This window comes from Onychomys torridus, chromosome 21 (genome assembly GCF_903995425.1).
Source record: "Onychomys torridus chromosome 21, mOncTor1.1, whole genome shotgun sequence".
NCBI lineage: Eukaryota > Metazoa > Chordata > Mammalia > Rodentia > Cricetidae > Onychomys > Onychomys torridus.
The window spans coordinates 2,506,974-2,533,989 of record NC_050463.1 but is presented as its reverse complement, the minus strand read 5'-3'; the positions used below and the strand labels follow the sequence as shown (position 1 = coordinate 2,533,989).

General features: G+C 67.7%; 3 protein-coding genes across 3 annotated transcripts in view; 1 reads left to right on the top strand and 2 right to left on the bottom strand.

Moving 5' to 3' along the window:
* LOC118571893 (nuclear factor 1 C-type-like) overlaps positions 1-14,705 on the bottom strand; it is a 15,964-nt gene extending 1,259 nt beyond the window's left edge. Inside the window, exons 1-4 of the mRNA XM_036171230.1 lie at positions 13,795-14,705; positions 11,740-12,271; positions 2,189-2,260; positions 4-35 (exon numbers count right to left, since the gene is read on the bottom strand). Coding sequence (XP_036027123.1) covers positions 4-35; positions 2,189-2,260; positions 11,740-12,271; positions 13,795-13,863 — 705 coding nt within the window. The 5' untranslated portion in view covers positions 13,864-14,705. The remainder of the gene's footprint in view (positions 1-3; positions 36-2,188; positions 2,261-11,739; positions 12,272-13,794) is intronic.
* Positions 14,706-14,950: 245 nt separating this feature from the next.
* Positions 14,951-15,931, bottom strand: LOC118572025 (translation initiation factor IF-2-like). Its single transcript, XM_036171430.1, has 2 exons — positions 15,467-15,931; positions 14,951-15,424 (listed from the first exon to the last, which is right to left on the bottom strand). The coding sequence occupies exons 1-2, from the start codon at positions 15,840-15,842 to the stop codon at positions 15,411-15,413; spliced, it is 390 nt and encodes a 129-aa protein (XP_036027323.1). The 5' UTR covers positions 15,843-15,931; the 3' UTR covers positions 14,951-15,410.
* A 19-nt stretch (positions 15,932-15,950) lies between these two features.
* On the top strand, positions 15,951-26,640 carry LOC118571892 (nuclear factor 1 C-type-like). The gene is given in 10 exon segments (XM_036171229.1): positions 15,951-16,080; positions 17,243-17,572; positions 17,813-17,932; positions 18,017-18,039; positions 18,041-18,141; positions 18,442-18,566; positions 20,212-20,337; positions 21,043-21,227; positions 22,830-22,906; positions 24,731-26,640. Coding segments are annotated over 9 exon segments (1,191 nt in total). The 3' UTR covers positions 22,881-22,906; positions 24,731-26,640.
* Positions 26,641-27,016: the final 376 nt, after the last annotated feature.

Below are 27,016 nucleotides of genomic sequence, written 5' to 3'. Positions count from 1 at the left end.
GACGTGGACGAAGCTCTCCTGGAAGTCCGTGGTGTCTGCACCGGGCAGAGGTCAGCGGTCAGCAGGCCGCACGGCCCAGCTCCAGCTCCAGCCCCGGGCAGCACGGCCCAGCTCCAGCTCCAGCCCGGGGCAGCACGGCCCAGCTCCAGCCCGGGGCAGCACGGCCCAGCTCCAGCTCCAACCCGGGGCAGCACGGCCCAGCTCCAGCCCCGGGCAGCACGGCCCAGCTCCAGCTCCAACCCGGGCAGCACGGCCCAGCTCCAGCTCCAGCCCCGGGCAGCACGGCCCAGCTCCAGCTTCAACCCCGGGCAGCACGGCCCAGCTCCAGCCCGGGGCAGCACGGCCCAGCTCCAGCTCCAACCCCGGGGCAGCAAGGCCCAGCTCCAGCCCCGGGCAGCACGGCCCAGCTCCCAGCCCGGGGCAGCACGGCCCAGCTCCAGCTCCAACCCCGGGCAGCACAGCCCAGCTCCAGCTCCAACCCCGGGGCAGCACGGCCCAGCTCCAGCCGCCGGGGCAGCACGGCCCAGCTCCAGCCCGGGGCAGCACGGCCCAGCTCCAGCTCCAACCCCGGGCAGCACGGCCCAGCTCCAGCTCCAACCCGGGCAGCACGGCCCAGCTCCAGCTCCAGCCCCGGGGCAGCACGGCCCAGCTCCAGCTTTCAACCCCGGGCAGCACGGCCCAGCTCCAGCCCGGGCAGCACGGCCCAGCTCCAAGCCCCGGGCAGCACGGCCCAGCTCCAGCCCCAACCCCGGGGCAGCACGGCCCAGATCCAGCTCCAACCCCGGGCAGCACGGCCCAGCTCCAGCCCCAACCCCGGGCAGCACGGCCCAGCTCCAGCTCCAGCCCCGGGCAGCACGGCCCAGCTCCAGCTCCAGCCCCGGGCAGCTCGGCCCAGCTCCAGCCCGGGGGCAGCACGGCCCAGCTCCAGCCCCGGGCAGCACGGCCCAGCCCCAGCTCCAGCCCCGGGCAGCACGGCCCAGCCCCAGCTCCAGCCCCGGGCAGCACGGCCCAGCTCCAGCTCCAGCCCTGGGCAGCACGGCCCAGCTCCAACCCCGGGCAGCACGGCCCAGCTCCAGCTCCAGCCCTGGGCAGCACGGCCCAGCTCCAGCTCCAGCCCTGGGCAGCACGGCCCAGCTCCAGCTCCAGCCCTGGGCAGCACGGCCCAGCTCCAACCTCCGGGGCAGCACGGCCCGGCTCCAGCTCCAGCCCGGGGCAGCACGGGCCCAGCTCCAGCTCCAGCCCCGGGCAGCACGGCCCCAGCTCCAGCTCCAGCCCTGGGCAGCAACGGCCCAGCTCCAGCTCCAACCCGGCAGCACGGCCCAGCTCCAGCTCCAACCCCGGGCAGCACGGCCCAGCTCCAGCCCGGGGCAGCACGGCCCAGCTCCAGCTCCAGCCCTGGGCAGCACGGCCCAGCTCCAGCCCCGGGCAGCACGGCCCAGCTCCAGCTCCAGCCCGGGGCAGCACGGCCCAGCTCCAGCCCAAGCCCCGGGGCAGCACGGCCCAGCTCCAGCTCCAGCCCCGGGGCACCAGGACCCCTGCCCGGAGGGGAGGCGGGGTCCCCAGGACTGAGGTCCCCCCAGGGAGGGCCCGAGGTCACAGACAGGGTCACAACCCGGCTGCCTGGCTCAGGCCTCTCCCTTCACCGGAAGCTGCCGCCACCTCTGATGGCCCAGTGACCTGAAGATGCCAGGGGCAGCAACTGTGCCCGCCCCAGCCCCGCCCTGACCACGCCAGGCCCTGACCACACCCACCCCGACCACGCCCCCAGCCCCTCACTGGGGGATTCTGGGCGGGGCTCCACCCTGACCACGCCCCGGGCCACTCCACCCTGACCACGCCCCCGTCCCCGCCCTGACCACGCCCCCGGCCCTTACTGGGGATTCTGGGCGGGGCTCGCCCTGACCACGCCCCGGCCCACTCCACCCTGACCACGCCCCGGCCCCGCCCTGACCACGCCCGGCCCTTACTGGGGATTCTGGGCGGGGCTCGCCCTGACCACGCCCCGGCCCACCCACCCTGACCACGCCCCGGCCCCACCCCGCCCTGACCACGCCCCGGCCCACCCCACCCTGGCCACGCCCCGCCCTCCCTGGGGACTCTGGCTCTGCTGGCTCTTGGGAGACCGTCATTACTTAGCGCAGGCTCCCCTGAAGCCATCACGCCCCTGCCCAGCGCTCCAGGGCCTCACCCAGCGTGATGGGCTTGCTGTCCTCCTGGTCGGAGCCCACGCCTGTCCTGGGGCTGCTGCTCTGCTCCGCGTCTGCAAAGACAAGAGGGCCGCTCGAGACCCGCAGCCCCGCGGCTCCAGCGCCGTGTGTGGCGGCGTGGCGAGGTCTGCGGGTTCAGGTCCGAGCTCTGCCACTCGGCTGCGTGGGGAAACCGAGGACCGCCACCCTGGCTCCCGGCCCTCCCCTGCACGTCCCTCCTTTTCGTCTGGATTCGCTCCCTGGCAGGCGTGGGCGGTGCCGGCGGGCGCCGAGGTCAGCGGGCAGCTCAAGTGGGAGGGGAGGGCTACGGAGGGCTCCGTGTCCCCAGGCGTGCCTCAGTTTCCCCGTGGCAGGGGAATTAGCGGGGGCCGGCGGCTGAAGGCCCCTGGGAGGGTCTCGGCTCCCGGATGTGGCCTCGGGTACCTGGGCATTCCACCCAAGGACGCGCTGACCCTGAGGCCAGGTCATCAAAGTGTGGGGGCGGGAGGTCAGAGGTCATCCCTGTGACGGGTCCACCTGCAGCGTCCCTTCTCCAAAGCCAGGAGAGTGCCCCGCCCTGACCACGCCCCCAGCCCTCACTGGGGATTCTGGGGCGGGGCTCCACCCTGACCACGCCCCCAGCCCTCACTGGGGGATTCTGGGCGGGGCTCCGCCCTGACCACGCCCCCAGTCCCTTCCTGAGATTCTAGGCGGGGCTCCACCCTGACCACGCCCCCAGCCCTCCCTGAGATTCTAGGCGGGGCTCCACCCTGACCACGCCCCCAGCCCTCCCTGAGAGATTCTAGGCGGGGCTCCACCCTGACCACGCCCCCAGCCCTCCCTGAGATTCTAGGCGGGGCTCCACCCTGACCACGCCCCCAGCCCTCCCTGAGATTCTAGGCGGGGCTCCACCCTGACCACGCCCCCAGTCCCTCCCCGAGATTCTAGGCGGGGCTCCACCCTGACCACGCCCCCAGCCCTCATTGGGATTCTAGGCGGGGCTCCACCCTGACCACGCCCCCAGCCCCTCACTGGGGATCTAGGCGGGGCTCCACCCTGACCACGCCCCCAGCCCTCACTGGGATTCTGGGCGGGGCTCCACCTGACCACGCCCCCAGCCCTCACTGGGATCCTGGGCGGGGCTCCACCCTGGCCACGCCCCCAGTCGGGCTAGCCGAGGAAGCTGAGGCTGGTTGGCAGGTGTCGTGCTGCCCCCATCTCCCGGGTCCCCTGCCCTGGTGCGCAGGCGTCAGTCACCCTCCCAAGCTTCCCGGTGGGCAGAGTGTGGGGTGTTGGGTCACCCCCTGCAGGGCGTCTGCAGAGGCAGCGTGGGGGAGGACACGGGGATGGACCGGGCGTGGCCGGCAGGGGTGGCAGACCTGCGCCTCCCTCCTGCGGCTCCCGGCGGCCAGGAGCTCCATGCGGCCCTGAACGGGAGCGAGGCTGCGACCGCTCGAGTGACTCCTTTGCGCAGGCCCGTGCTAGTTTTCCTTAGGCCTCAGTTTCCCCGGCTGTCCGAGGTGCTGTAGCGCCGTTAGCACAGGCGCCATGCGCCAGAACCTTCCTGGTCCCCAGGCCGGTGACTCCCTTGGTCCAGCCTGGCGCTCCCTGGTTCGAGTTTGAACCCGTTCCCTCTGGTTCCCTGTCCCGGGTCAGCGCCCAGGTGGCCCCGACTGTGTTCTGGCCCCTGTAACGCTCACATACACTCCTAGTGTACGGATGGGGAAACTGAGGCAGGGCGGAGTCCGCTGGGGCTCACCCAGAGTCCCAACCCCGTCACCCTCTGCAGCAGCCATAGGGGCACCGGCGGGCACCCGGTGGGCTCCTCCCCATGCCCCAGTATACAGTAGGCGCATGACAAATGCCGCGGCCGCCGCAGCCTGGGGTCGGAGCTGCAGACATTTGCAGCTCCCTTCACCCGGTGGGACAGAATGAGGTGGGTGACGGGTCAGAGGTCGGCCACAGGGGGTCCCCAGGCGCGTCCCCAGGTGCGGGTCCCCAGGCGCGTCCCCAGGCGCGCGTCCCAGGTGTGGGTCCCCAGGCGCGTCCCAGGCGCGCCCAGGTGTGGGTCCAGGCGCGTCCAGGGCGCCCCAGGTGTGGGTCCCACGTGTGGGGTCCCCAGGTGTGGGTCCCCAGGCGCGTCCCCAGGAGTGTGGGTCCCCAGGCGGGTTCCCCAGGCGCGTCCCCAGGTGTGGGTCCCCAGGCGCGTCCCCAGGTGCGGGTCCCCAGGCGCGTCCCCAGGCGCGCGTCCCCAGGTGTGGGTCCCCAGGCGCGTCCCCAGGCGCGTCCCCAGGTGTGGGTCCCCAGGCGCGTCCCAGGCGCGTCCCAGGTGGGGTCCCCAGGCGCGTCACCGTCCAGGCGGGTCCCCAGTGTGGGTCCCCAGGTGTGGGTCCCCAGGGCGTCCCCAGGTGCGGGTCCCCAGGTGTGGGTCCCCAGGCGGGTCCCCAGGCGCGTCCCCAGGTGTGGGTCCCCAGGTGTGGGTCCCCAGGTGTGGGTCCCCAGGCGCGTCCCCAGGTGTGGGTCCCCAGGTGTGGGTCCCCAGGCGCGTCCCCAGGTGTGGGTCCCCAGGCGCGTCCCCAGGCGCGTCCCCAGGTGTGCGTCCCCAGGTGTGGGTCCCCAGGCGGGTCCCCAGGTGTGGGGTCCCCAGGCGGGTCCCTTCCTGCGTCCCGGGCTATGGCAGGGCCGGCCTGCCCCCGTCTGGCCTTCAGCCGGGGCCTGAACTCGGGTCCTGGTGCTGTGCGCAGCCCCCGCCCTCCTCACTGCGGGCTGACAGGGCCTGGCGCCCAGTGGGGGCTTCTCAGGCGGGCTGCCAGCTGGGGAAACTGAGGCTGCGAGCCCTGGGGCGGCGCCGGACCCACGCGGCCCCTTTAAGCCCCGCCCCCGCCGCGTCCTTATGTAATCGCCGCTGTCCTCGCATGACCCGGTTACGTAAGGGAGCGCGCGGCGGCTGCATCCGGCGGGGGCCGGTCTGGGCGCTGCGGCCTGGGCCGCGCCGCGGGGTGCGGACGCCCCGCCCCCCCCCCCCCCGGGACCCCCCCCTGCCGGCCCCCCCCCCCCCCCCGACCCCGGGGCCCCGCAATCCCCCCACCCCCTCCCCTCCCCCAAGCCCTTGCACGCCCAGAGCGGCCTGGAGAGTGACCCACCAGGCTGCACAGCTGGCACTCCTCTGGGCACGTGGACCCCTTACCCTCCCTCCCGTGCCCGCTGCAGGCCTGGACCCCTTACCCTCCCTCCCGTGCCCGCTGCAGGCCTGGGCCCCTTACCCTCCTCCGTGCCGCTGCAGTGCCCTTACCTCCTCCCGTGCCGCCGCAGGCAGCCTGGACCCTTACTCGCCTCCGTGCCCGCTGCAGGGCCTGGGCCCCCTTACCCTCCTCCGTGCCGCTGCAGGCAGGCCTGCACCCCTATATCCCTCCTCTGTGCCCGCTGCAGGCGGCCTGCACCCCTTACTCCCTCCCTGCCCGCACGCAGGCAGGCTGCACACCTTACCCTCCCGTCCTGCCGCGATGGGGCAGGCTGCCCCTACTCCTGCTCCCTCCCTGGGTACTCCTCGGCCTCAGGCCTGGGGCCCTTACCTTCTCCCGTCTCCGCCCTACCTCCTGGCCCGCTGCAGGCAGCTGCGGCCCTACTCCCTCCTGTGCCCGCTGAGCTGGGCCCTTACCCTCCCTCCTGTGCCGCTGACGGCTGGGCCCTTAACTCCTCCCGTGCCCGCTGCAGGCGAGGCCTGCACCCTCCCCCTCCGTTGGCCCGCCGCAGGCGCTGGACCCGCCTTACCCTCGCTCCCGTGCCCGCATGCAGCCTGCACTCCTTACCCTCCCGTCCCGTGGCCTGCGCAGGCTGGACCCACTTGCCTTCGCTCGTGCCCCTGCAGGCTGGCACACCAGTAGGCACTCAATAAATGCGGCCCTTGTGACTTGGCGTGACCTGTCAGGCCCCTGCTCTGCGCCCATCTAGTCCTCTGGGGAGAAGGGACCCCCGGCCTGCGAACGCCCCTCTGCCCACACCGGCTGGGGAGTCCGGCCCCACTGTGACCCCCACCCCCGGGAGGGGCCTCGGGCACGCGGGGCACGGCTGCCATCTTGACACTGGCCCTTTAAGGCAGTCTGCGGCTTGGGTCTGTCCCAGAGTGACCCCGGCGGGGTGTGTGTGTGTGTGTGTGTGTGTGTGTGTGTGTGTGTGTGTGTGGCCGGGAACAAGGGGCCCTTGAGCTCTGGGGGCGGGGCAGAGGGGCGGGGCGGCAGAGGGAGGGGAGGGACCGGGGGCGGGGCCTGGCGGGACACTGGGCGGGGCACACGTGGAGGCCCCACCCCGCCTCTGCACCCCACACTTCCTCCAGGAAGTCCCTGGGAGCCCGGGCTGCGGGTTCGAGCCCTGCTGCCGGCCCTCAGCAGGGTGGAGGGAGGCAGCGGGCCCTCGGCACGCCCAAGCCCAGGGCCGGCTCACCCAGGGCCGGCTCTAGCACAGGCCAGCTCGGGTTGTTAGAGCCCCGGGTAGGCGCCGAGCGTGGTATCATAGGAAGCCCTACGTGCACATCCGGGCTGGCCTTCGAGCGCCCTCTCTAAAAAGACGTGTCTCCAAAGAACCCGCTCCTGGCCATGGCCCGCGGAGTGCTGGGCCCCGGTGAGGAAGCGAGGCAAGGGGGTTCCGGGGGAGCCTGGTAACGGGCCCGCCCGAGGCGCCGGCACGGATGGAGGGCGTCGCCCGCTCCCCAAATCTTCTCCATCTGGTCATGATTTCCGGATCCACACAAGGGCCGAGCCCCACCCACGGCGACTTCCGGCCGGGGTGGGGGCACGGACGTTAGCCCAGGCAGCGGGCGCATGGGCAGCGGGCAGCACGGCGGCGGGGGCGGGGCCCGGGGCGTCGGCCATCTGCCTGCGCGGCTCACCGGGGTCCCGGAGGGGAAACTGAGGCCTGGGCAGGAGCAGACCCTGGCGGCCTCCTGGAAGGGCCCAGCCTGGGCTACATGCGCTGGGCCGGCGGACAGGAGGTTAATATTGGGGGCGTGTCGATGTTCCTTAGGGCTGGGTTGCACCCGGAGCTGCTTACCCGCGGGGCCCCGCCCCTAAGGATGGGAAAGACTGCACCAGTGGGGGCGTGGTCAGGGCGGAGCCCCGCCCAGAACCCCCAGTGAGGGCTGGGGGCGTGGTCAGGGTGGAGCCCCCGCCAGAATGCCCGGAGGGGCTGGGGGCTGGTCAGCGGGAGGCCGGGCGGGCGGCGGGCCTTCCCGGCGCCCCAGCTCGCACACTCCCGGCCTGGGTCGCGGCCGCCACCCCGTCCCGCGGCGGCTGGCGGGGAGGCCGTGAGGAGCACATGGGCACCATCTGGGCTGGAGTGCCGGCCTGCGGGCCTTGGCACCCTCCGCGCATGCGGCGCCCGCCCGCGCTCCGGGTTTCTGGGCTGCCGGGGGGCGGGGCGGCGGGCTGGCAGCCTCTCCGCGGCCCAGCTGCCCAGGCTCCGTCCCGAAAGCAGGCCAAGCCGGGCGTCCCGCCGGCCGCCTCGGGGCGCGGGCCTCGAACTCAGTGCGCTCAGGGGCCAGCCCCGACCTCGAGCGCTGGGGGCCAGAACCGGCGGCCAGGGGCCTCACACCCCACACGAGCTCCCGCGCAACCCGGCTCCAGGGTACCCAGGGTCTGCAGCCGGTCCCGCGCTGCCAGGCCGGGGCCGGGGTCGGGCCGGGGCTCAGGAAGCGCCTGGGCCCCGGGCGGCGTGGGCTGGGCAGGGTGGAGGGGCGCGGGTGTCCTCCGCGCGGCCTGGGCTCCCTGCGTGCCCGCCCGGGAGCTTCCTGTGTCTCACATGCAGACCCGGGCCACGCAGCCAGCTGCCCCCTCCCCGACGCAGGTGGCCGGCCAGGGTGACCGTGGGAAGGCCGCTCCGAGGCCTGCAGGCCCCGCCCCCGGCAGCGGAGGGGAGGGAACGGGGCTGACACAGCAGAAAGCGCCCTGGAAAATTTTATCAGCTCAGCTCCAAGGCGGCGGGGGAGGGCCGGGACCCCCAGGCCGCAGGCCGGCCTGCCCACGGCCACACTGCCCACGGCACACTGCCCATGCCGGCCACACACTGCCGCCACCGGCACACATCACCACACTGCACGAGCCACACCAGCACAGCCACACATCAACAGTCCAGCCCACTGTCACACAGCCACAGCCATCACAGCCCACAGCCACACAGTCAGCACACGAGTTCACACCACCACAGCCACACCACAGACCCACACACAGTACAGCCACACAGCACTACAGCCACAGCACACAGCCCACACGCCAATTATCAGCCATCACAGACACCACACACCCAGCCACAGTACACAGCCACACAAGCCACACAGGCACACAGCCACGCACACAGCCACCCACAGCCAAGCCACAGTCACAACCCAACAGTCACAGCCCACTGCCAGCAGTCGCACCACGCCACATCACAGTCACAGCCACACAGTCACAGCCACACAGCCACACAGCCACAGCCACACAGCCGCCCACCCACACAGCCACAGCCACACAGTCACAGCCACACTGCCACACAGTCACAGCCACACTGCCACACAGTCACAGCCACACTGCCACACAGTCACAGCCACACAGCCACACAGTCACAGCCACACAGTCACACCCCACACAGCACAAGCCACACACAGTCACAGCCACACAGTCACAGCCACACAGCCACACAGCCACACAGTCACAGCCACACAGCCACAGCCACACAGCCACACAGTCACAGCCACACAGCCACAGCCACACAGCCACAGTCACACAGCCACACAGCCACACAGCCACAGAGCCACAGCCACACAGCCACACAGTCACAGCCACACAGTCACAGCCACACAGTCACAGCCACACAGTCACAGCCACACAGTCACAGCCACACAGCCACACAGCCACACAGTCACAGCCACACAGCCACAGCCACACAGCCCAGTCACCACAGCCACACAGCCACAGCCACACAGCCACACAGCCACAGCCACACAGGCCACAGCCACACAGCACCACACAAGCCACACAGGCCACAGCCCACACAGCCACACAGGCCACAGCCACACAGCACAGCCACACAGCCCAGCCACCACAGCCCACCAGCCACACAGCCACACAGCCACACAGACCACACAGCCACACAGCCACCAGCCCACACAGCCACACAGTTCACAAAGCCCACACAGTGCACAAGCCACACAGTCACAGCCACACAGCCACACAGCCACACAGTCACAGCCACACAGCCCACAGCCAACACAGGCCACAGTCACACAGGCCCCACAGCACACGCACACACACACCCACACACACGCAGCCACCAGCACCATGGCAGCCACAGGCCACACAGCACAGCAGCCACGCCACAGCGTCACACTAGCCCAACCACCTAGCGCACTACAAGTCCTACAGCCACTACAGGTCCACACAGCACACACCACAGCCAACAGCCAATCAGTCACACAGCCACTAATTACTTGCCCTGACCACACGCCCCCACCGCCACGCCAGGCAGGGCGGGGGGATAGGGGTGGGCGGTCCCAGGCAGACGCAAGGTGGGCGGGCAGAGAGCCGCCTGGCTCCTGCGGGTGGACATGGGGCCCGCATCGTGAGGGGACTGAGGCCACGGAGGAAGACGGGGGCCACGCGCCAGGAGAGCCACGCGCCCAGCCGTCCTCCGGCCCTAGGCGGCCGCTCTTAAATCGCTGGGCCCCTGGCGGGCGGCCGGGTTATGCCACTATTCGCCTTTGTCCCTATCGGCAGGGACAGCGGGGTGGACTTTTCTGAGCGTGCAGACAGCGTTCGGCACTGGCCTCACGGGACTCGCATCACGTGTAACGGCCTCGCAGGTGCTTTCTCACCGCCCATGTCACTCGTGCTTCGGCCGGGCGCTGCCACCGGACCGCACCCCACGGCCGTTCGCCACCTTGCCCTAGGACTGCACGGGTGCGGAGGGGCACACTGTCCCGCCCATTTTTTTTCTCTCGAAAGGCACCCCCCACGCAGCAGGTCAACACGAGTGGGGCAGGTGGTCAGGGCGGTCCCCGCCCACAAGCAAGGCCCCAGTCCCCGGCCGGGGCCTGCCAAGTGCTAGGCTAGAGTAGACCAGAGCGGGGCCCGCCCACAGCCCGGCCCGCCCACAGCCCGGCCCCGCCCACAGCCGGGTCCCCGCCCGATAGCCGACCGCCGGCCCTACTGCTCGGCCTCGCTTCCCGCCCACTGGCCCGTTGCCTCTGACCCGGCCTGCGTCTTGCCCCGGCCCCAGCCCGTCCCACGTTTCCACAGTCGCCAGGCCCCGCCCCACAGCCGCCCCCCAGCCCGCCCGCACCGCGCCTGCCATGTCGGCCTGCCCGCCTGCTTTTTTTTTTTCGGCCCCGCCCACGCGCCGCCCGCCCCACCCACCTCGCACGCCCGGCCCGCACGTCCACCGCCCAACCCCCAAGTTGCTCCGGCCACTTCCCTACGGCCCGGTTCTTTCCCCCACAGCCCCCCACAGGCCAGACCTCCGCCCAGTAGCGCGACCCCGCCCCCAGGGCCCGGCCTCCCCATCATGCCCGGGCGCTCGCCCACATTCCCGAACCCGCCCGGCCGCCCTTGCCCGGCCGCCGCACCACTAGCCCGGCCCTCACACCACAGGCCCCCACAGTCTGCCCCACAGACGGGCCACAGCCCTCCCCACAGCCCGGCCCCGCCACAGGCCCACTCCTGGCCCCGCCCCGCCCGCCCGCTCCCACTCCCCAGCCCACGGCGGCCTCGCTCGCCATCCGTTTCGCAGGCCCGCGGCGCCGTGCTCACAGCCCCACACTCCTGGGGGTGGAGGCTAGCCCTCTGACGGCTGCTCCGCGCCTGTTGCGGGTCCGCGCGCCTCGGGCCGAGCGGGCGCGGCTCAGCTGCGCAGCGAGAGGCAGGTGACACACGGGGCCTGCTCGCCCTGAACTCCGCCCGGCCAAACCCCGGCCCTGCGCTCCGCGGCTGCCGCAAGCCTCCGCGGCCTTGCCCAGGCCGTGGCCACACCCCTTGAGCGTGACCATGGGCCAGCTCGGACCGTGTCCCTGAACATGAGCATGCCGGTGACACTGATCCTGGACCCGATCATGACCTAGACCACACCGTGGCCCCGCTCCGAACTGCGACCACGGCCACCGCAGCGCCCCTGACTGATCCTGACCGTCCATGATGCCTCTGACCCCGACACGTCCCCACCCCGACCACAGCAAGGTCCCATTCCTGACCATGGCCCCACCCGGGCCCACCACAGTGGCCCAGCTCTTGACTATGACCCTCAACGTGTCCCCAACCCTGACCACGGCCTTGGCCCGGCTCCTTTGGCCCTGACCACGCCCCTGACCACAGCCACGCCCCCAACGAAGGTCACACCCCTGCAGGCCCCGCCCCCGACCAAGCCACACCCACGCCATGACCCGCCTGGCCACAGGCTGCACTAGCCATTGCCCGCTTTGGTGACCGACCACACCGCCAACCAGGCCCTCCGTCCCTGGCCACGCCCCGTCACAGCCATGCCCCAGCAAGGCTCCCACCCCGCCCCAGGCCCACGAGTGGCCCACACTCACCATGTTCACGCACGAAGTACGCCAGGTACAGGTCCAGCTCCTTGACGGCCACGCCGATGTGGTGCGGCTGCACGCACAGCAGCGGGTGCGCGCAGGCGGCCGCCTTCACCAGCCGCTCGCCGTCCGTGCTCTCCAGCGGGATGCCCTTGAACAGGATGACCATGACCAGGTCCAGGCGCCACACCTTGTCGGCCTGGCGCAGGCAGTCGATGCGCCGCATCTTGCCCTTCTGGTCCGGGTTGGAGAGCACGCAGCCCGGGGCCTTCTTGCCGGTCACGGCCAGCACGAAGTCCTCGCGGCACTCGGGCCGGATGTCCTTGCGCAGCTTGGCCAGCAGCCGCGACGCCCACTTCTGCTTCACCTCGGCCTTCTCGCCCAGCAGCTCGTCCTTCACCGCGCGCTCCTCGTCCTTGGACATCCGCTTCTCGTGCTTCTTGAAGTACTTGCGCTTCCGCGCCTGCAGGTTGAACCAGGTGTAGGCGAAGGCGCGCACGTGCGGCAGCAGCGCCTCGATGAACGGGTGGAACTCATCCTGTGGAGAGGCGGGGAAACTGAGGCCCGGTGCCCAGGCAGGGAAACTGAGGCCTAGGCTGTCCCACCACAGATGTTGAGGGAGGGTCAGAGATGAAGCCCCAGACAGGCCAGCAGGGCTCCCAGGAGAGGACAGAGCGAGCTGGGGATATGGGGAACACTCATGACCCCGATGGGAAGACCAAGGTTCTGGGAAGGGGCCGTCCCGAGCCAAGGCCAGCGCCATGATGCCACTCTGCCCTGGGCTCAGGGAAGGTGACAGCCAGCTGACTTGCAATTAAGCTTTATTGGCACAAGGCAGCCGCCTCCTGAGGTCCCCAACTGCCAGCTACAGGGGTTCCCCGCCACGTTGGGCAGGGCCAAGCAAATGGTGGCGCTCAAAACATGCAGGTGCCGCAGGCCTGGGTCCCCATGGAGACAGCCCTGGTGGGCATCCTCGGACTCCCCCTGGCGCCATGACAGCAGCATGGGGTGTCCTAACCTGTATGGGACAGGTGGTCCTGGAGCTCCCAGTGTCTACCAGGGGAAACAGTCCTGAGAATGTCAGCCTCTGCCTCGGAGTGCAAGGGGTTCGAGGGAAAATAAAATCCTCTCTCTCTCTCTCTCTCTCTCTCTCTCCCTCTCTCTCTCTCCCCCCTGTACAACATCTGGGACTGGAGCCGCACCCCCCACGCGGAGGGTGGCTGCTGGAGAGAGGGAGTACTCCCAGCTCCACCACCTGTAGCATGATGGGAAACTGAGGCTCAGACCTCGCCAAGATCTCCTAAGGTCCCCATAGAGCCTCAAGGAGACAGGCCACAGGTCGCAGGCCTGTTTTCTTTTTTTTCTCATTTTTATTTATTTATTTGTTTGTTTGTTTCTTTGTTTATAATCAGCTTGATACAGTATAAATTCTTATCCTAACTGTGAAATGTTTCACTGAGGCTTGCCCAGTGATTGGGCAAAACCAACACTTATTCTAAGCCACAGTCCTCCTAGGTTCCCCTGCTATGTGGCCTCCCTGGTTCTGGGGGCTGCAGGCCTGTTTCTTTTGATGAGGGTTCTGAGTCGGGGGTCTTCTCTGGACCCCCAGCTCACTGAGCAGCCCCCCCTGCACCCGCCCCACACCCCAGAGCCAGGACAACAAATGTCACCTATTACCAAACCTCTGAAAATAGCTGGTGAGCCGGAGGAGGGCAGGCCGGGCCACCCCGTCCCCCAGGCCAATGTCCTCTGAGGTGTGAGTCACTGGAACAGCTGTGGCCTGGACCTGGGGGGGTGCTTCTGCCCTTCCCCCACAATGGCTGCTGAGGCTGGGGAAGAGATGGGAGATTGGGCTAGCCTCAGGGAGCAGGAGCAGGGGCGGGGGGCTCTTCCTGGGTCAGGGTCGGAACTGACATGCGAGACCAGAGACAGGCAGGAACCAGGTTACACACCCTCAGCGGGGCTGGGGCAGCCGGGAGGAGGGTCCCCGGCCCCAGGATGGGTCTGTGGGTGCAGTAACCATGTGTGGGTTGCAACCCAGGGGCCGGTCTCTAAACTCACCCTGAGTACCTCTGCCTGCTGGTCCCATCTGTCACTGTTCTCTAGGTCCCACCCCCTCGGGGAGGCCATGGTGGGCGTCCATATCACGGTCCCTCGTGGCCAACAAGGTAGGAAGGTAAACAACAAGTGACCGGGTCACAGACCTGCTGGCCATGTTCCCTGTCCTCTCTGGCCAGGCCGGCCCAGGCCCTCTCTGTCCCACAGGACCAGCCACAGCCAGGACATTGGCACAAGGGCCCGTCAAAGGAAAGAGCCAAGGCTGGTGTGGGGCTGAGAACCCTCTTGAACTCCTACACATCCCCAGATGCCCTGCCCTCGGCGCCCCCTCCTCTTCTCAAGCCTGGACCACGTGGTTTAACATGGCCACCCTCTTCCCCAACCAAGGAAGGACATCAGACAGACCTCACAGATGTGGGGGGCTGGTAACCAGGCCTTCCCCATGATTGGGGCGCCTACACTGGGCTTGCTGGCCACTCCTCATGGCTACGCGTCTGGGCGCAGTTCTGAGAACCTGCCGTGTCTACCCCCAAACTCCCAGGCATCCTTCCAAGCTCAAATCCCTTCCCCACATGGCGGGTGGGGGGCAGAGCGCCTGTTGGACATTCTAGAATCCTACTCCCCAGCTGGGACAGTAACGGCGCCCACCGCGCTCGGAGCCTGGCGCCTGTGGTAAGCTCTCTCCTAACTCAGTCACTGCATTTACTTTCTGCCAGCCTGGTACAGGGTGACCCTGGCCAGTGCAAAGGTCCTGGGGGCAGGAAGCGGGGGAGTGGGGGGCAGACCGGAGGGGTACACTCCCCGACCCCCACACTCTCCCAGCTCCCTGTGCACCCTCCTCTCTACTCAGTCTGAGGTCATAAGATGCTTTTTATTTTTTATTTTTTTGAGACAGGGTCAGAAACTCATAATCCTCCTGCCTCAGACTCCCGAGTACCAAAGTCACAGGCCTGTGCTACCACGCCGGGTGGATCTTACAGTGTCTGTCTTCTTCCAACTCTCCCCACGCATGCACCCTAACTTACCATACGGCCGACAGCCTCAGGGTGTGGGGTGTTGGTGTGGGGTGGTGTGGGGTGTTGGTGTGGTGGTGTTGGTGTGGGGTGGTGTGGGGTGGTGTGTGGTGTGGGGTGGTGGTGTGGGGTGTGGTGGTGGTGTGGGGGTGTGGGGTAGTGTGTGGTAGTGGTGTGGGGTGTGGGGGTCAGACTTAAGACTGGAGTGAGTGGGGGGTGGTGGCCGCTGTGACAGGTGCCAGGACCCTCCAGGGCCAGACCGGGACAGGTGGCCCCTGGGGAGCGAAGGGCACGCCGGACCCCACCTGCACCCTGACGTTTGGGGGTCGCAGGTGTCCCCCATCCCCACCTCCAGCCCGCTCCACTTGAGCTGGGAAGTGTCTGCTGGCCAAGCACAGCAGCGTGTATCAGGTGCCTACTGTATACCCAGCTCCGGGCCGTGGGTGTGCCGTGGGTGTGCCGGTGCACGGCCCGTTCTGTGGGAGGTGACTCACCAGCAGCCGCTGACCGTGTGCAGAATACCTACTGTGTGCCACCCCGTGCCCGAGAGCGCTTATGGAGCTCCTACTGTGTGCCACCCCGTGTCCGAGAGCGCTTATGGAGCTCCTACTGTGTGCCACCCCGTGCCCGAGAGCGCTTATGGAGCTCCTACTGTGTGCCACACCCTACAGACAGCACATAAGAAATACCGGTCCCCCAAGCTCGGGGGAGGTCACTGGGATTCTGGGCTGGCTGAGGGGCGCAGGGCCGTGCGGGGGCCGTGCGGGGGGCCGTGCGGGGAGGCGGCGCCGCGGTCCCGTGCACGGGGCGGGGGCTGCACGGGATCCTGCGGGAAGGACAGGAAGGAGCGGGAGGCTCCTGTGTCTGGTGCAGGCGGCAGGAAGAGCCGGAGAGGGAGCCGCGGCGGCTGCGGCGGGAGAGGCCAGAACGCTGACTCGCCAGAATCCAGCGCCCTGATTTACAGGCCTGGGCCCGGGCAGAGGCGCCTTCTCCTCCGCAGCGAGGAGGGCGGAGGGGACACGCGGGGACCGGGCCCATGCTGTGCTGCCCCGGGCCAGCTCTCACCCTCTCTGATCCCCCCAGACCCCCGGGATGAAACCCTAAATGTCAGGTGCCCTGTGCTGCCTCAGTTTACCCGCTGCTGGGATGGCAGCAGAGAGAGGCGAGGCCACGCGGAGGAATGAATGGAGGAGGGAGGTGGCCTCAGCCCAGGCCCAGGGAATCCTCCACCTCCGCCAACAGGGATTTGGCCCCAAACCCGGAATCACTAACGCGGGCGGGAGGGCGGGAAGGAGGGGGGAGGGGGAAGGGGAGGGGGAGGGCAGGGGAGGGGGAGGGCAGGGGAGGGAGGGAAGGAGGGGTGGGGGGAAGGAGGGGGAGGGGAGGGGGGAGGAGGGAAGGAGGGGGGAGGAGGGGAAGGGGGGGAGGGGGGGGAGGGGAAGGGGGGCCTCAGCCGGGGTCGCCGGAGAGCAGAAGTGAGCAGGGGCCTGAGTCACCGCCCAGAGTGACGGCCGCCCCGACGGGGACCCACGGGCTCCCAGAATCCTCCGGGGCACCTGGTGGCCCTGGCACCAGGACTGACAGCGGGCCAACCCCGCCCCGGGCCAGGATCCCGGTAGGATCCGGTCGGATCAGCAAAGGAGTTATTTCAGACTGAACCCTGGCAGTAAAATTAGCCAATTCAGAGGGCCGGGTGAAGAGAGACGCAGAGACAGAGACAGACAGACAGCCGTAGAGACGGAGACACAGACACAGAGACACAGACGGAGACACAGAGACAGAGACAGAGACACAGACACAGAGACACAGACACAGAGACACAGAGACACAGACACAGAGACACACACACAGAGACACAAAAACAGAGACAGAGACAGAGACACAGAGACACAGACACACACACAGAGACAGAGACACACAGACAGAGACACAGACACAGAGACAGAGACACACACACAGACACAGAGACACAGACACAGAGACAGAGACAGAGACACACACACAGAGACGGAGACACAGAGACAGAGACAGAGACACACACACAGAGACACACACACAGAGACACACACACAGAGACAGAGACACAGACACAGAGACACAGACACAGAGACAGAGACACAGACACAGAGACACACACACAGAGACAGAGACACAGACACACAGAGACAGAGACACAGAGACAGAGACACACACACAGAGACAGAGACACACACACAGAGACACAGACACACAGACACAGAGACAGACACAGAGATAGAGAGACAGACACAGGTCAAGACAGACACCGTGTCTGGGCGTCAGGCCAGGACGGGGGTTGGGGTGTGCAGCATCCTCCTGGGGTCCTCCTGAGCCCCCACAGCCGAGATTCCTACCCAGCCTGGGCTTGGGTAGGGCGGGAGAGACCACACTGGGGGCTCAGGGGACCCTGGCCGTCCCAGGGTCCCTCAGGGCAGGCGAGTGGAAGGTGTGGGGCGCGGGGACCCCAAACTCGAAGCAGCTGCCCGACCCTCACCCTCCTGGGGGGGAAACTGAGGCCAAGGCCACACAGCAAGTCCCCTGGGCCGGAGCCAGCACTGGGGTGGCCCCACCCCCAGCGCGCAGCAGCGCCCTGCAGGCAGGCTGGACTCCAGCGGGCCAGGCCGGGGAATTCCACGTGCCCAGGCCGCCTTCCAGCTGGCCACGTCTGCCTGGGACCTCGGCCACCAAGCCCAGCAGTCAACAGAGACTCCGGAGACTGCCTGGGGCCACACGGCAATCCCACCCGACTGGTGGGCCAGCAGCAACCGAGCGAGGCCTGCTCTGGGCTGTGGGGGCGCCCCCTCCCCAAGTCTGGCTTGAAATAGAAACTGTGACCTGCAGAGGGGCCGGCATTTGTCCAAGGTCACCAGGGAACCCTGGGTAGGGCAGGCTGGGGTTCCCTCAGTACTGGGGCCTCCCTTGGGGATGGAGAGCTCTCCTTGCCAAGGTGGAGGGGTCCGGCTGGAGGACCCCAGGAGCCTGTCCCTGAGACCCCGGCCTTCCCCGGCGGAAACTACCGAGCCCTAGCAAACTTCTCAGGACGTGGGACAATCGCAATATCCTTCCGTCGGGCGTGTTCAGCGTCACGGAGCTGATCCAGGTGTCGCGGAGTGAGTGTCCCCGCCCGCGGCTCCCGGGGCGCAGGGTGCTGGGAGGGGGCCGGGTGCCCCCGCCTGACCTGTCCCCGCCCCCAGCTCCCGTGGTGACCGGAACCGGACCCCAACTTCTCCCTGGGAGAGCTGCAGGGCCACCTGGCCTACGACCTGAACCCCGCCAGCGCCGGCATGCGGAGGACTCTGCCCAGCACCTCCTCCAGCGGGTAGGTGCGGCCGCCGGGCGCCCCAGGACACCCGGCCCCCCAGGACCTGTGTGTGCTGTACACGTGGGCCTGTCTTCAGACCCAGCACCCTCCCCCTGCCCCGTCGGCCTAAGGCCACCAAAACTTCGTGAGCTGATCGCGTGGCGTGCCTCTGTTTCCCCATCTGTAAAGTGAGCCTTAGCCCCCGGGTTTAGCTGACACTCTGCAGAGACACTGGGAACACCCCTACAAACCGGAAGTCGGCCAGCCTCCGTCTCCACGGTAACCGGCCTGCATCCCCCCCCACCCCCCTCCGCTTAGGAGCAAGCGGCACAAGTCGGGCTCCATGGAGGAGGATGTGGACACGAGCCCCGGCGGGGACTACTACACCTCACCGAGCTCGCCCACGAGTAGCAGCCGCAACTGGACTGAGGACATGGAAGGAGGTAGGGCTCGGCGGTGATGGAGCCGAGGCGGTGAGGACTACAAATCCCGGCGGGCTTTGCGCGCTCACCTGGGCAGGAGCGCGGCTGGAGTTGCAGCTTGGGAGTTGTAGTCCGGAAGTATGCTTGCTTCACCTAGACCAGCTTTCCCAGCAGGCGCTGCGGGGGGCGATGCCAGAATTAAGAAGCTGGCCCGAGTCGTGCGGCGGGATGTCACCTAGCCTAGATAGTCCTGTGGGGACTGTGCCAGGGCCATGTGTAAGGAACCAGGCCGAGTCGCAGGGCCTCCTGGGAGTTGTATGCGAACGTCCCGCAGTCAAGTCCGGAGACAACATGGGCCCCCCGCTCTTTGGTTCCCGGCGCAGGATTCTCTGCGCCTCCCGGGAGTCCTTGCCGACTTCTTCCCGTTTGAGGGCTCGGGAAGTAGTGTGCGCGTGCGCGTCCGGTGCCAGCCCCCGCCACGCCCAGAGGGGTCGATTCCGCCACTGGCGGGACCCCCGCCCGCGAGAGCCTCGTGCTGTGCGCTGGCTTCTTAGACCTTCCCCGGCCAGGGTGCATCCCGGGGAAACTGAGGCCTGGGCGGGGAGGCCCAGCGTGCGCTCCGGGGAGCCTGGCCTGGCACGGCCGCCCGTGCCTGGGGACAGACGTGCCTGGCTAATCAGCTTAGCGGCCTTAATGAGCCGGTAATGGGGACAGTCTAGACAGGAAGGGGGGTGAGCGGGTGCCGCCCGGGGACCCTGGCTGAGAGGTCGGGAGCGGGCGATCGGGGGCCGGGGGGGGGGACGCGGGCGATCGGGGGCCGGGGGCAGGGGGCCGGGGGCGCAGGGGGCCGGGGGCGCAGGGGGCCGGGGACGCGGGGGGCCGGGGACGCGGGGGGCCGGGGACGCGGGGGGCCGGGGACGCGGGGGGCCGGGGACGCGGGCGATCGGGGGCCGGGGGCAGGGGGCGCAGGGGGCCGGGGGCACGGGCGATCGGGGGGCCGGGGACGCGGGGGGCCGGGGACGCGGGCGATCGGGGGCAGGGGGCGCAGGGGGCGGGGGACTGGGGGCGTGGGGGCATGGGCGATCGGGGGGCCAGGGACGCGGGGGGCCGGGGACGCGGGGGGCCAGGGGCCTGGGGCAGGGGGCTGGGGCCGCCGGGGGCGGGGGGCTGGGGACGCCGGGGGCGGGGGACCGGGGGCGCGGGGGCACGGGCGATCGGGGGCCGGGCACGCTGCCCCCTGCACTGGAAGGCTGCAGGGCGCTGCAGCCACACCCGTCCCCGCCACCGCTCGGACGTGTGTCTGCGGCAAGCACAGGCTGTTGACAGCAGGCGCAGGCAGTAGCTGGTACCCCAGCATTTGGGCGGCTGGGGCAGGAGGATTGCCATGAGTTGGAGACTAGTCTGAGTCAGCGGGGCAGGGTACGAGGAGCACCTGAGCCCCGTAGTCAGGTCCAGGATCCCCAGGGGACCCTCCCCTGAAGAGGCCTGTCAGGGCCTCACCCCTGTTCGTGGCTGTGTACTATTCCACAGTGCTCTCTCCAGAATGCCGCCCCCGGCCCCTGGCCCCGCCTGCCGGCCACGTTCCCATTCAGAGCCTCGGGCTTTGGGGGGCGTGGCACCATTCGCTGCCCCTCAGAGATGGAGACTCTAGTCCCCTCCCTCACAGGTATCTCGTCCCCGGTGAAGAAGACCGAGATGGACAAGTCTCCGTTCAACAGCCCGTCCCCCCAGGACTCCCCCCGGCTCTCCAGCTTCACGCAGCACCACAGGCCGGTCATCGCGGTGCACAGCGGTGAGTGTCGCCAGGTCGGGGAGGCGCCACGGCCACCAGCGCGGCCACTGAAGCCTTCCCCCAGGAAGCAGAGTGTGGTGTCCCGGCCTGAGGCGAACTGCAGGGGGCAGCCTCCGCGCTGGCTGGGGCCTGCTGCGTGTTCACAGGATAAAGTTGTGTTGGCACCCGGCCCCAGGCAGCCAGTTCCTTTGACTTGTTTGCACACCGTGTTGGCCGTGATGGGCAGTCCCACCAAAACCGTGTGATAGGAGACATAAGCGTGTGGACATCCGCCTGGGGCCTGGGAAGGGATGGGGGCCCCCAGTGACCCAGACACACCGTGTGGGCTCTGTGACGGGAAGTGTGCAGAACTGGGGGATTCTGGAGACAGGAAGTAGAATTCTGGGGGATGTCCTGAAAATATTCGAGCAGCTGGGCCTCAGCCCCCGGGGGTCTGGGCTGCCGGCCGCGCTGGCCGCTGCTCCGGGCCCTGTGTTTTGCCCTTTTTGTGTTTTTACATTTCACTGCCTGGTGCTCTGTGGAAAAAGCTTCCAGGGCCCAGGGCTCCACTCACCTGCTACCTGCTGCGGCATCCCTTAGCAGCTGAGGCAGGAGGATTGCCTGCAGTTCGACTCAGTCTGGGCATCCAGAGAGCTTGGGGATGTCGGCCGCACACCCACGGTCCCTTTGACCCCGTGACCACCCTGCACATGTGTCTGTCCACAGGGATTGCGCGGAGTCCCCACCCGTCCTCAGCCCTACACTTCCCTGCGACGTCCATCCTGCCGCAGACGGCCTCCACCTACTTCCCCCACACGGCCATCCGGTACCCGCCACATCTCAACCCCCAGGACCCGCTCAAGGATCTGGTGTCCCTGGCTTGTGACCCGGCCACCCAGCAGCCTGGACCGGTGAGTGGCTGGCGCGGCCTCGGCTCACATGGACTATGGGTTGGCACAGTCCTGCTCTGCCATAGTCGGGTGAAGTGGAACCTGGGCGCGGGCCACAGCTGCCCCCTCGTGCAGCCTGGTGGCTCCAGGGGATCCGTGCACGAACCCCAGGCCCGAAAGGCATCGGTGTTGGTTTGTGCAAAACACCGATTGTCAGAGATTCAGAGCGTTTGGGAGGCTGAGGCAGGAAGATTGCTACAGGGCTGAGGCTACCCTGGGCTGTGCGGTGACGGAAAAGTACGTGGGACTCGGGGCTCTCGGATTCGGCTTGTTGGGGCGAGAGACTGGTGTGAAGTGTCGCCGTCTGGAGGACACTGGGTGTGGGTGGCAGGACTCCAGCGCGGCCCAGGGCACTCCTGAGCAGGTGTGCCCAGGAGAGTGGTGTCTGTCCCCATGTGTCCCCTCCCTGGAGCCAGCGCCCACCCAGCATGTCCCAAACCCCAACTGACCTTGGGACCTGTAGTCTCCCAGACCTGACATTCCCAGAACCCACAAACCATCAATCCCCACACCGGCTGTGGTGCAAATGCACCTTTCCACACAGCTCATATCCTGTGTGACCTCGGACAAATGCCTCTCCCTCTCTGTGCCTCAGTTTACATACCTGTAACATGAGTCAGTCTCTAGAATCCCTAGTGAGGGGCTGGGGGCGTGGTCAGGGTGGAGCCCCGCCTAGAATCCCCAGTGAGGGCTGGGGGCGTGGTCAGGGTGGAGCCCCGCCTAGAATCCCCAGTGAGGGCTGGGGGCGTGGTCAGGGTGGAGCCCCGCCTACAATCCCCCTTGAGGGGCTGGGGGCGTGGTCAGAGGCGGGACCTCTGCTTGGTTTACAACAGGAACTGCATGGATGCAAAGCCGCCTCTCCTGGGGCTTCATTACCATCCGCTCTGCCCTTCCTGCCCCCCATTCCGAGCTGTTACCCTCTTTTGTGCCCCGGTGGGGCATGGCTGGTACAAGTTGTTCTTTTGTCCCTGAGTGCTGAGGTTTTTGGCCCAGACAAGATGTGGTGGCCAGGACAGATGTGAGAAGCAGGGCGTGGAGGTGCAGGATTTTCATCCCAACACTCAGAGGGCTGAGGCAGGAGCATGGCTGCACGTGCAAGTCTAGCCTGGGCTACAGAGAGAGACTCTGCCTCAGAAAAGAACACCACAAGCTAGTTAGATGATAAATAGGTTTGTGCAGACACCTTGCCCACCCCACACTCTCCACGAGGGGAATCAATAAATAAAATGCCCTTAATAATTGATGGCACCCAGCGCGGGATGCCGCCAGCCTGGCCGCTGCTAGCCCTGAATAATTCACAGCCGGCCTTCGACGATTAATATTTTATTCATTGCCTCAGCCCAAGGCTGATGCTCCACTACCCTACTACCTAGGGACCCCAGCAGGGATCCCCAGGTCCCCCCGGACCTCGGGCTTCTCAGGGTACCCAATGCCAGGCCTGGGAGAACCGTGAGCGCCGCAGCTGGGTGCGAAGGGAAGGCTGTGTGACCCCCGGGCAGCAGACACCCTTTCTGGTCCCGGTGCCCTGGTGCTAATGGGCTCTGGTCTCTCTCCTCCCCACAGCCTGCTCTCCGCCCGGCACGCCCCCTGCAAACCGTCCCTTTGTGGGATTAGGACGGAGGGATCCTCTGGCGGGACAGGTAGGGGCCGAGAGGCCGGCTGGGGGGAGGGGGGAGGGGCCGAGGGGCCGGCCGGGGGCTCAGGGCCTCACCAAAGCCAGCCTCTCGCTCCTGACCGGGCCTTGAGCCCACCCTCAGCACCCGGGTGCACTTGTCTAGTGGGGAACCCGAGGCTCAGGGAGGAGAGACAGGCAGCCCGGGGTCACACAGCTGCGGCCGCGCCCCAGTGCTCCAGAGAGCCAGCAGGAGGCGGGCAGGAGGTCAGGGTGCGAGGAGAGGCGCAGAGAGGGCAGGCAAGTTGTCTGTGGTCGCACAGCGGTGGGAAGCCGCCTCCGTCCCCTCCTTGGCCCGCGCTGCCTTGGTGCCAACCCCGTCCGGCTGTCCAGGCTCCTGTCGGTGGGTCAAGGAACCCCAAACGTGGCCGCAGGGCACCAGGCGGCCAGCCTGCGCCTCCTGGCCGCGGCGCCCCCAGCCCTGCCCTGGCCCGCTGGCCGTCCACCCCATCTCCAGGCCCTGGCTCCTGCCTCCTCCGTCGGGCGGCCAGGGCGGCAGGCCATTGCGGGCTGCAGACGGAGGAGCACAGTGACCCAGTGACCAGCCCGGCCCCGGGGATGCGGGGACGCGCGGGGCCAGACGAGGGCGCGCTGGCAGCCACGGAAGGCTGTGGGGAGGGTGGACAGGCCTTCGGGGGCCGTGTTCCGGGGCGGATGAGACCTGCGCCCCGCCAGGGAAGTCGGAGGCCGCGGGCGCCCCTCCTCCCGGCCCCGGCCTCAGCGCGTTCCGCGCAGTCAGCACTTCCTGGCCAGCGGGCTGCTTTGTTATTCCTGGCGCGGCCTCCCTGGCAGCCCGGCCCCCATCCATCCGCCCGAGCCTGCGCCCGCCCCATCTGAGCATACAGATGACCGGGGGCTGCGGCCGGCCCCTCCTGCTGCCTCGGTCTCCCCCTCCGCTGGCCTGGCAGGCTGGGGTCCCCGGGGAGGTGGAGGCGGAGGCCGTGGTCCAGCGCCAGGCCAGGGTTACGCCCCAGCCTGTCTGGTTGCCAACGGAAACCAGACATGAGGTAAGGGACACCGGAGCCTGAACTTGGCTGAGGGAGGGGCCGAGAGGCGCTGCCCGCTAGGCCACCCTGCCCCCTCCCTCGCAGGCCGCCCCCTGCCTGAGTTATCAGGCCCCAGGCTAGAACCCCCTTGTTGTGGGTTGTTTTTTTGGGTTTTGGTTTTTTCGAGACACCTTGCTGTGGTCTTGAGGAGACTTAGCCACAGGCCAGCCTGGACTCCCAAGACAGTGCTCACGGATAGCCCAGGGGCCTTGGAGGGGACAGAAGGAACCCGAAGCCAGACTAATCCAAGCTGGCTGCTGGGGCAGGGGCATGACTGTTAGAGATAAAGGCCCAGTGTGGGAGCACGGCCGCCGTCCTGATACGGGGAAACTGAGGCGGTGGGTCGTTAAGCTCAGGCTCTCCTGGTACGCTGAGTTTTGGGCTAGCCTGGGCTAATACTGAGCCAGAGTCGGAGCCTCCCACACAGGCCCCTCAACGAGGGGGTCGAATTAGCGAAATACACAGGACGCTCGGCCACCACATACTTAATAGGGTCACACCTCTGACGTCACACGGGTCGCACTTACCGACTCCCTGAGAGCACGTGGGGTGTTGTACTTACACCAATGTGTGACGTCACACGGGACTCGCCGGCCTCCTGCGTCCCGGCAGCCTTGGGCGAGGCGCAGCCGCAGCCGCGGTCAGCCCCGGCGTTGCGGTCTGCCTGCAGGGATGGAGGCGCAGCGGGAAGGGAGAGGCAGCCCACTCCTGACGCGCTTTCTCTCTCCCCCTCCCGCCCCGGCCAGTCCTGGTACCTGGGATAGCCAAGGTCGCCTTCCCGCGCCTCCGTTGCCGGGGGAGTCCCAGAGGTGATGGCCCCAGCCTGCATTTTCAGTGGGAATTAGAACGAGCGAGCGAGAAGCTCCCTGCCGACTCCCAGCGCGACAGAAAAGACAGACACGCAGGAGGAGAAAGGACAAAAGACAAACAGGAAAAAAAGAAAGAAAAAAACCTTCCCAACCGAGACGACAAAAGGTGGGAAGCTGCGGGTCTCTGTGGCACCTGCTGATGGACGGCTGCTTGCAGCCCTCTGCGCCCCAGGACGCCGCCATCACCCCCAGACCAGGCGAGCCCGGCCTGGCACCCACGCCCATCACCAACAGATGGACGGAGTGGACGGCGTGGGCCACCAGCCGGGCCACCTCTCCCCAGACCCCTGCCGCCAGCCACCAGCGCCAGCCTCGGGGACCTCCGCTGACCGTCCCCGCCGACGGTGTTTGCCAAAGACAGGAGACTGGAGGCGGTGCTGGCAGAGGAGGTGGACCGACCCGGCGGGCAGTGGAGGCCTGGAGAGGGCGCGGAGCTGCCCAGCGCGGGCCCTGCTGGGGACGGATGTGCCACAGGTACTTTGGGACCCCCGGGAGGGTCCTGCGTCAGCCTCCGCCTCCTCACCTCCCTGGTCCCCTCCTTGCGGACCTCTTTGGAAGGACACATCTCTATGCAATTAGTCCCCGGCCCCACCCCGGCATGAGAGGCCACGCAGCTCCGACCCGCCGCCTCCTCTCGCACATGGGAAGTATCAGCACTTTGAGAAACGGAGGTGGGGAGCTGGGACCCCACGCCGAGGCCCCCGGAGGCGGGAGGTGCCGCGATCTAAGTGCCTAACCCCTCCGCCCACCTGCCGACCCCCTCGTCCATCAGGGACACAGAGTGGCCAGGGCACCCCACCCTCGTCCCTGCGCACCCTGCTCCTCATCGCCGCGCGCCCGCCCTCCAAGCTAGAGAGATGGGACCCCAGGGGTAGAGCTGGGTGTCCCCAAACCCAGGCTGGGGCCACGCGCTATCCCTACACTTCTGCCAGTGCCTTACTTCCTGGAGACCCACCCTGGGGTGCCCCACTGCAGGGGGATACCCCCTTTGCACTTTGACCCCCTGATGACGTGGGGCCCGGCACAGGGACCAAGAAGGCTGGTGGAAGTACACTCGGACCCCAGGTGGGAGGGCTCTGCGAGTGACGGGGTGGCGGGTTCCCCATCTGCTGTGCGGACTTCACTAACCTAAAAAAGAACACTAAGATGGGGGTGCGAGGTCCGTGCCCCACCCCAGCTCTGCACCCATCCACACCCACCTGGGTCCCCATCTCGGTGGGCTGCCCTAGGAGGGGAAGTTGAGTATTTTAGGGTCACTGAACCCACAAGGGTCCCTCCTCCCCAACCACCCATCTTGGCCCCTTCATGCCTGTGTCCCCTGCCCACGGAGGCCGCAAGCCATCATCCCAGCAGAGCCCCCAGGGCCAGGCCCCACCCACCCGCTGTCCTCCCAGGGATGGGGCGAGGCCACTTGAACGTACCAAGCCCCCCAAGACGCTTCCCCAGCCTTGGAGGCCTCGAACCCCCACCCATCTGTCCGTCCGTCTGTCCTCAGGGACCCTCCAGCAGGGGGGGACCATAGGGGACATCGTGGAGGTCACTGTCCAGGTGTGGGGCTCAGGCCAGTGGGCATGGGACAGGCTGTCCCCAGGGTGGACCTGGCTGGTCCCCTCTGACACCCCCCCAAGCCAGCCAGCCGGGTCCCCCAGGGGTCAGGACAAAACCAACTATTTACCTAACTGCATGGTGCTTAAGGCCCCGCGACCCCCGAGAGTCCCCCCGGGCAGCTGCGTGCATGACAGCTCCACCCGGTCTGCCCCACCCCGCCCACGCCCTCCCCGCCTCTACTAAAAAAGGAAAAAAAGGATACACAAAAAAATATATATCCTTACCAAAAAAAAATTCCATTTCCGAATTTGCACGAACTTTCTACCACAACATGTGCCTTGCTCTCCCGAGGACAAGTATTAACTTTTAAGTAATATCCGCGCACACAGACGCATGCCCTGCACGCATAGTTACAAACAGACAAGCGATTACATGAAATAAAAAATAAAATCCAAAAGGGTGGTATTTCTATTTGTAAAAGAAAAATATCAAGAGAAGAAGGAAATTTTTTTTTATAAAAAAAAAAAAAAAAAGGCTGGGCATGGTAGTACACGCCTGTAATCCCAGCCCCTGGGAAGCTGAGGCAGGAGGATTGCTGTGAGTTCCAGGTCCATC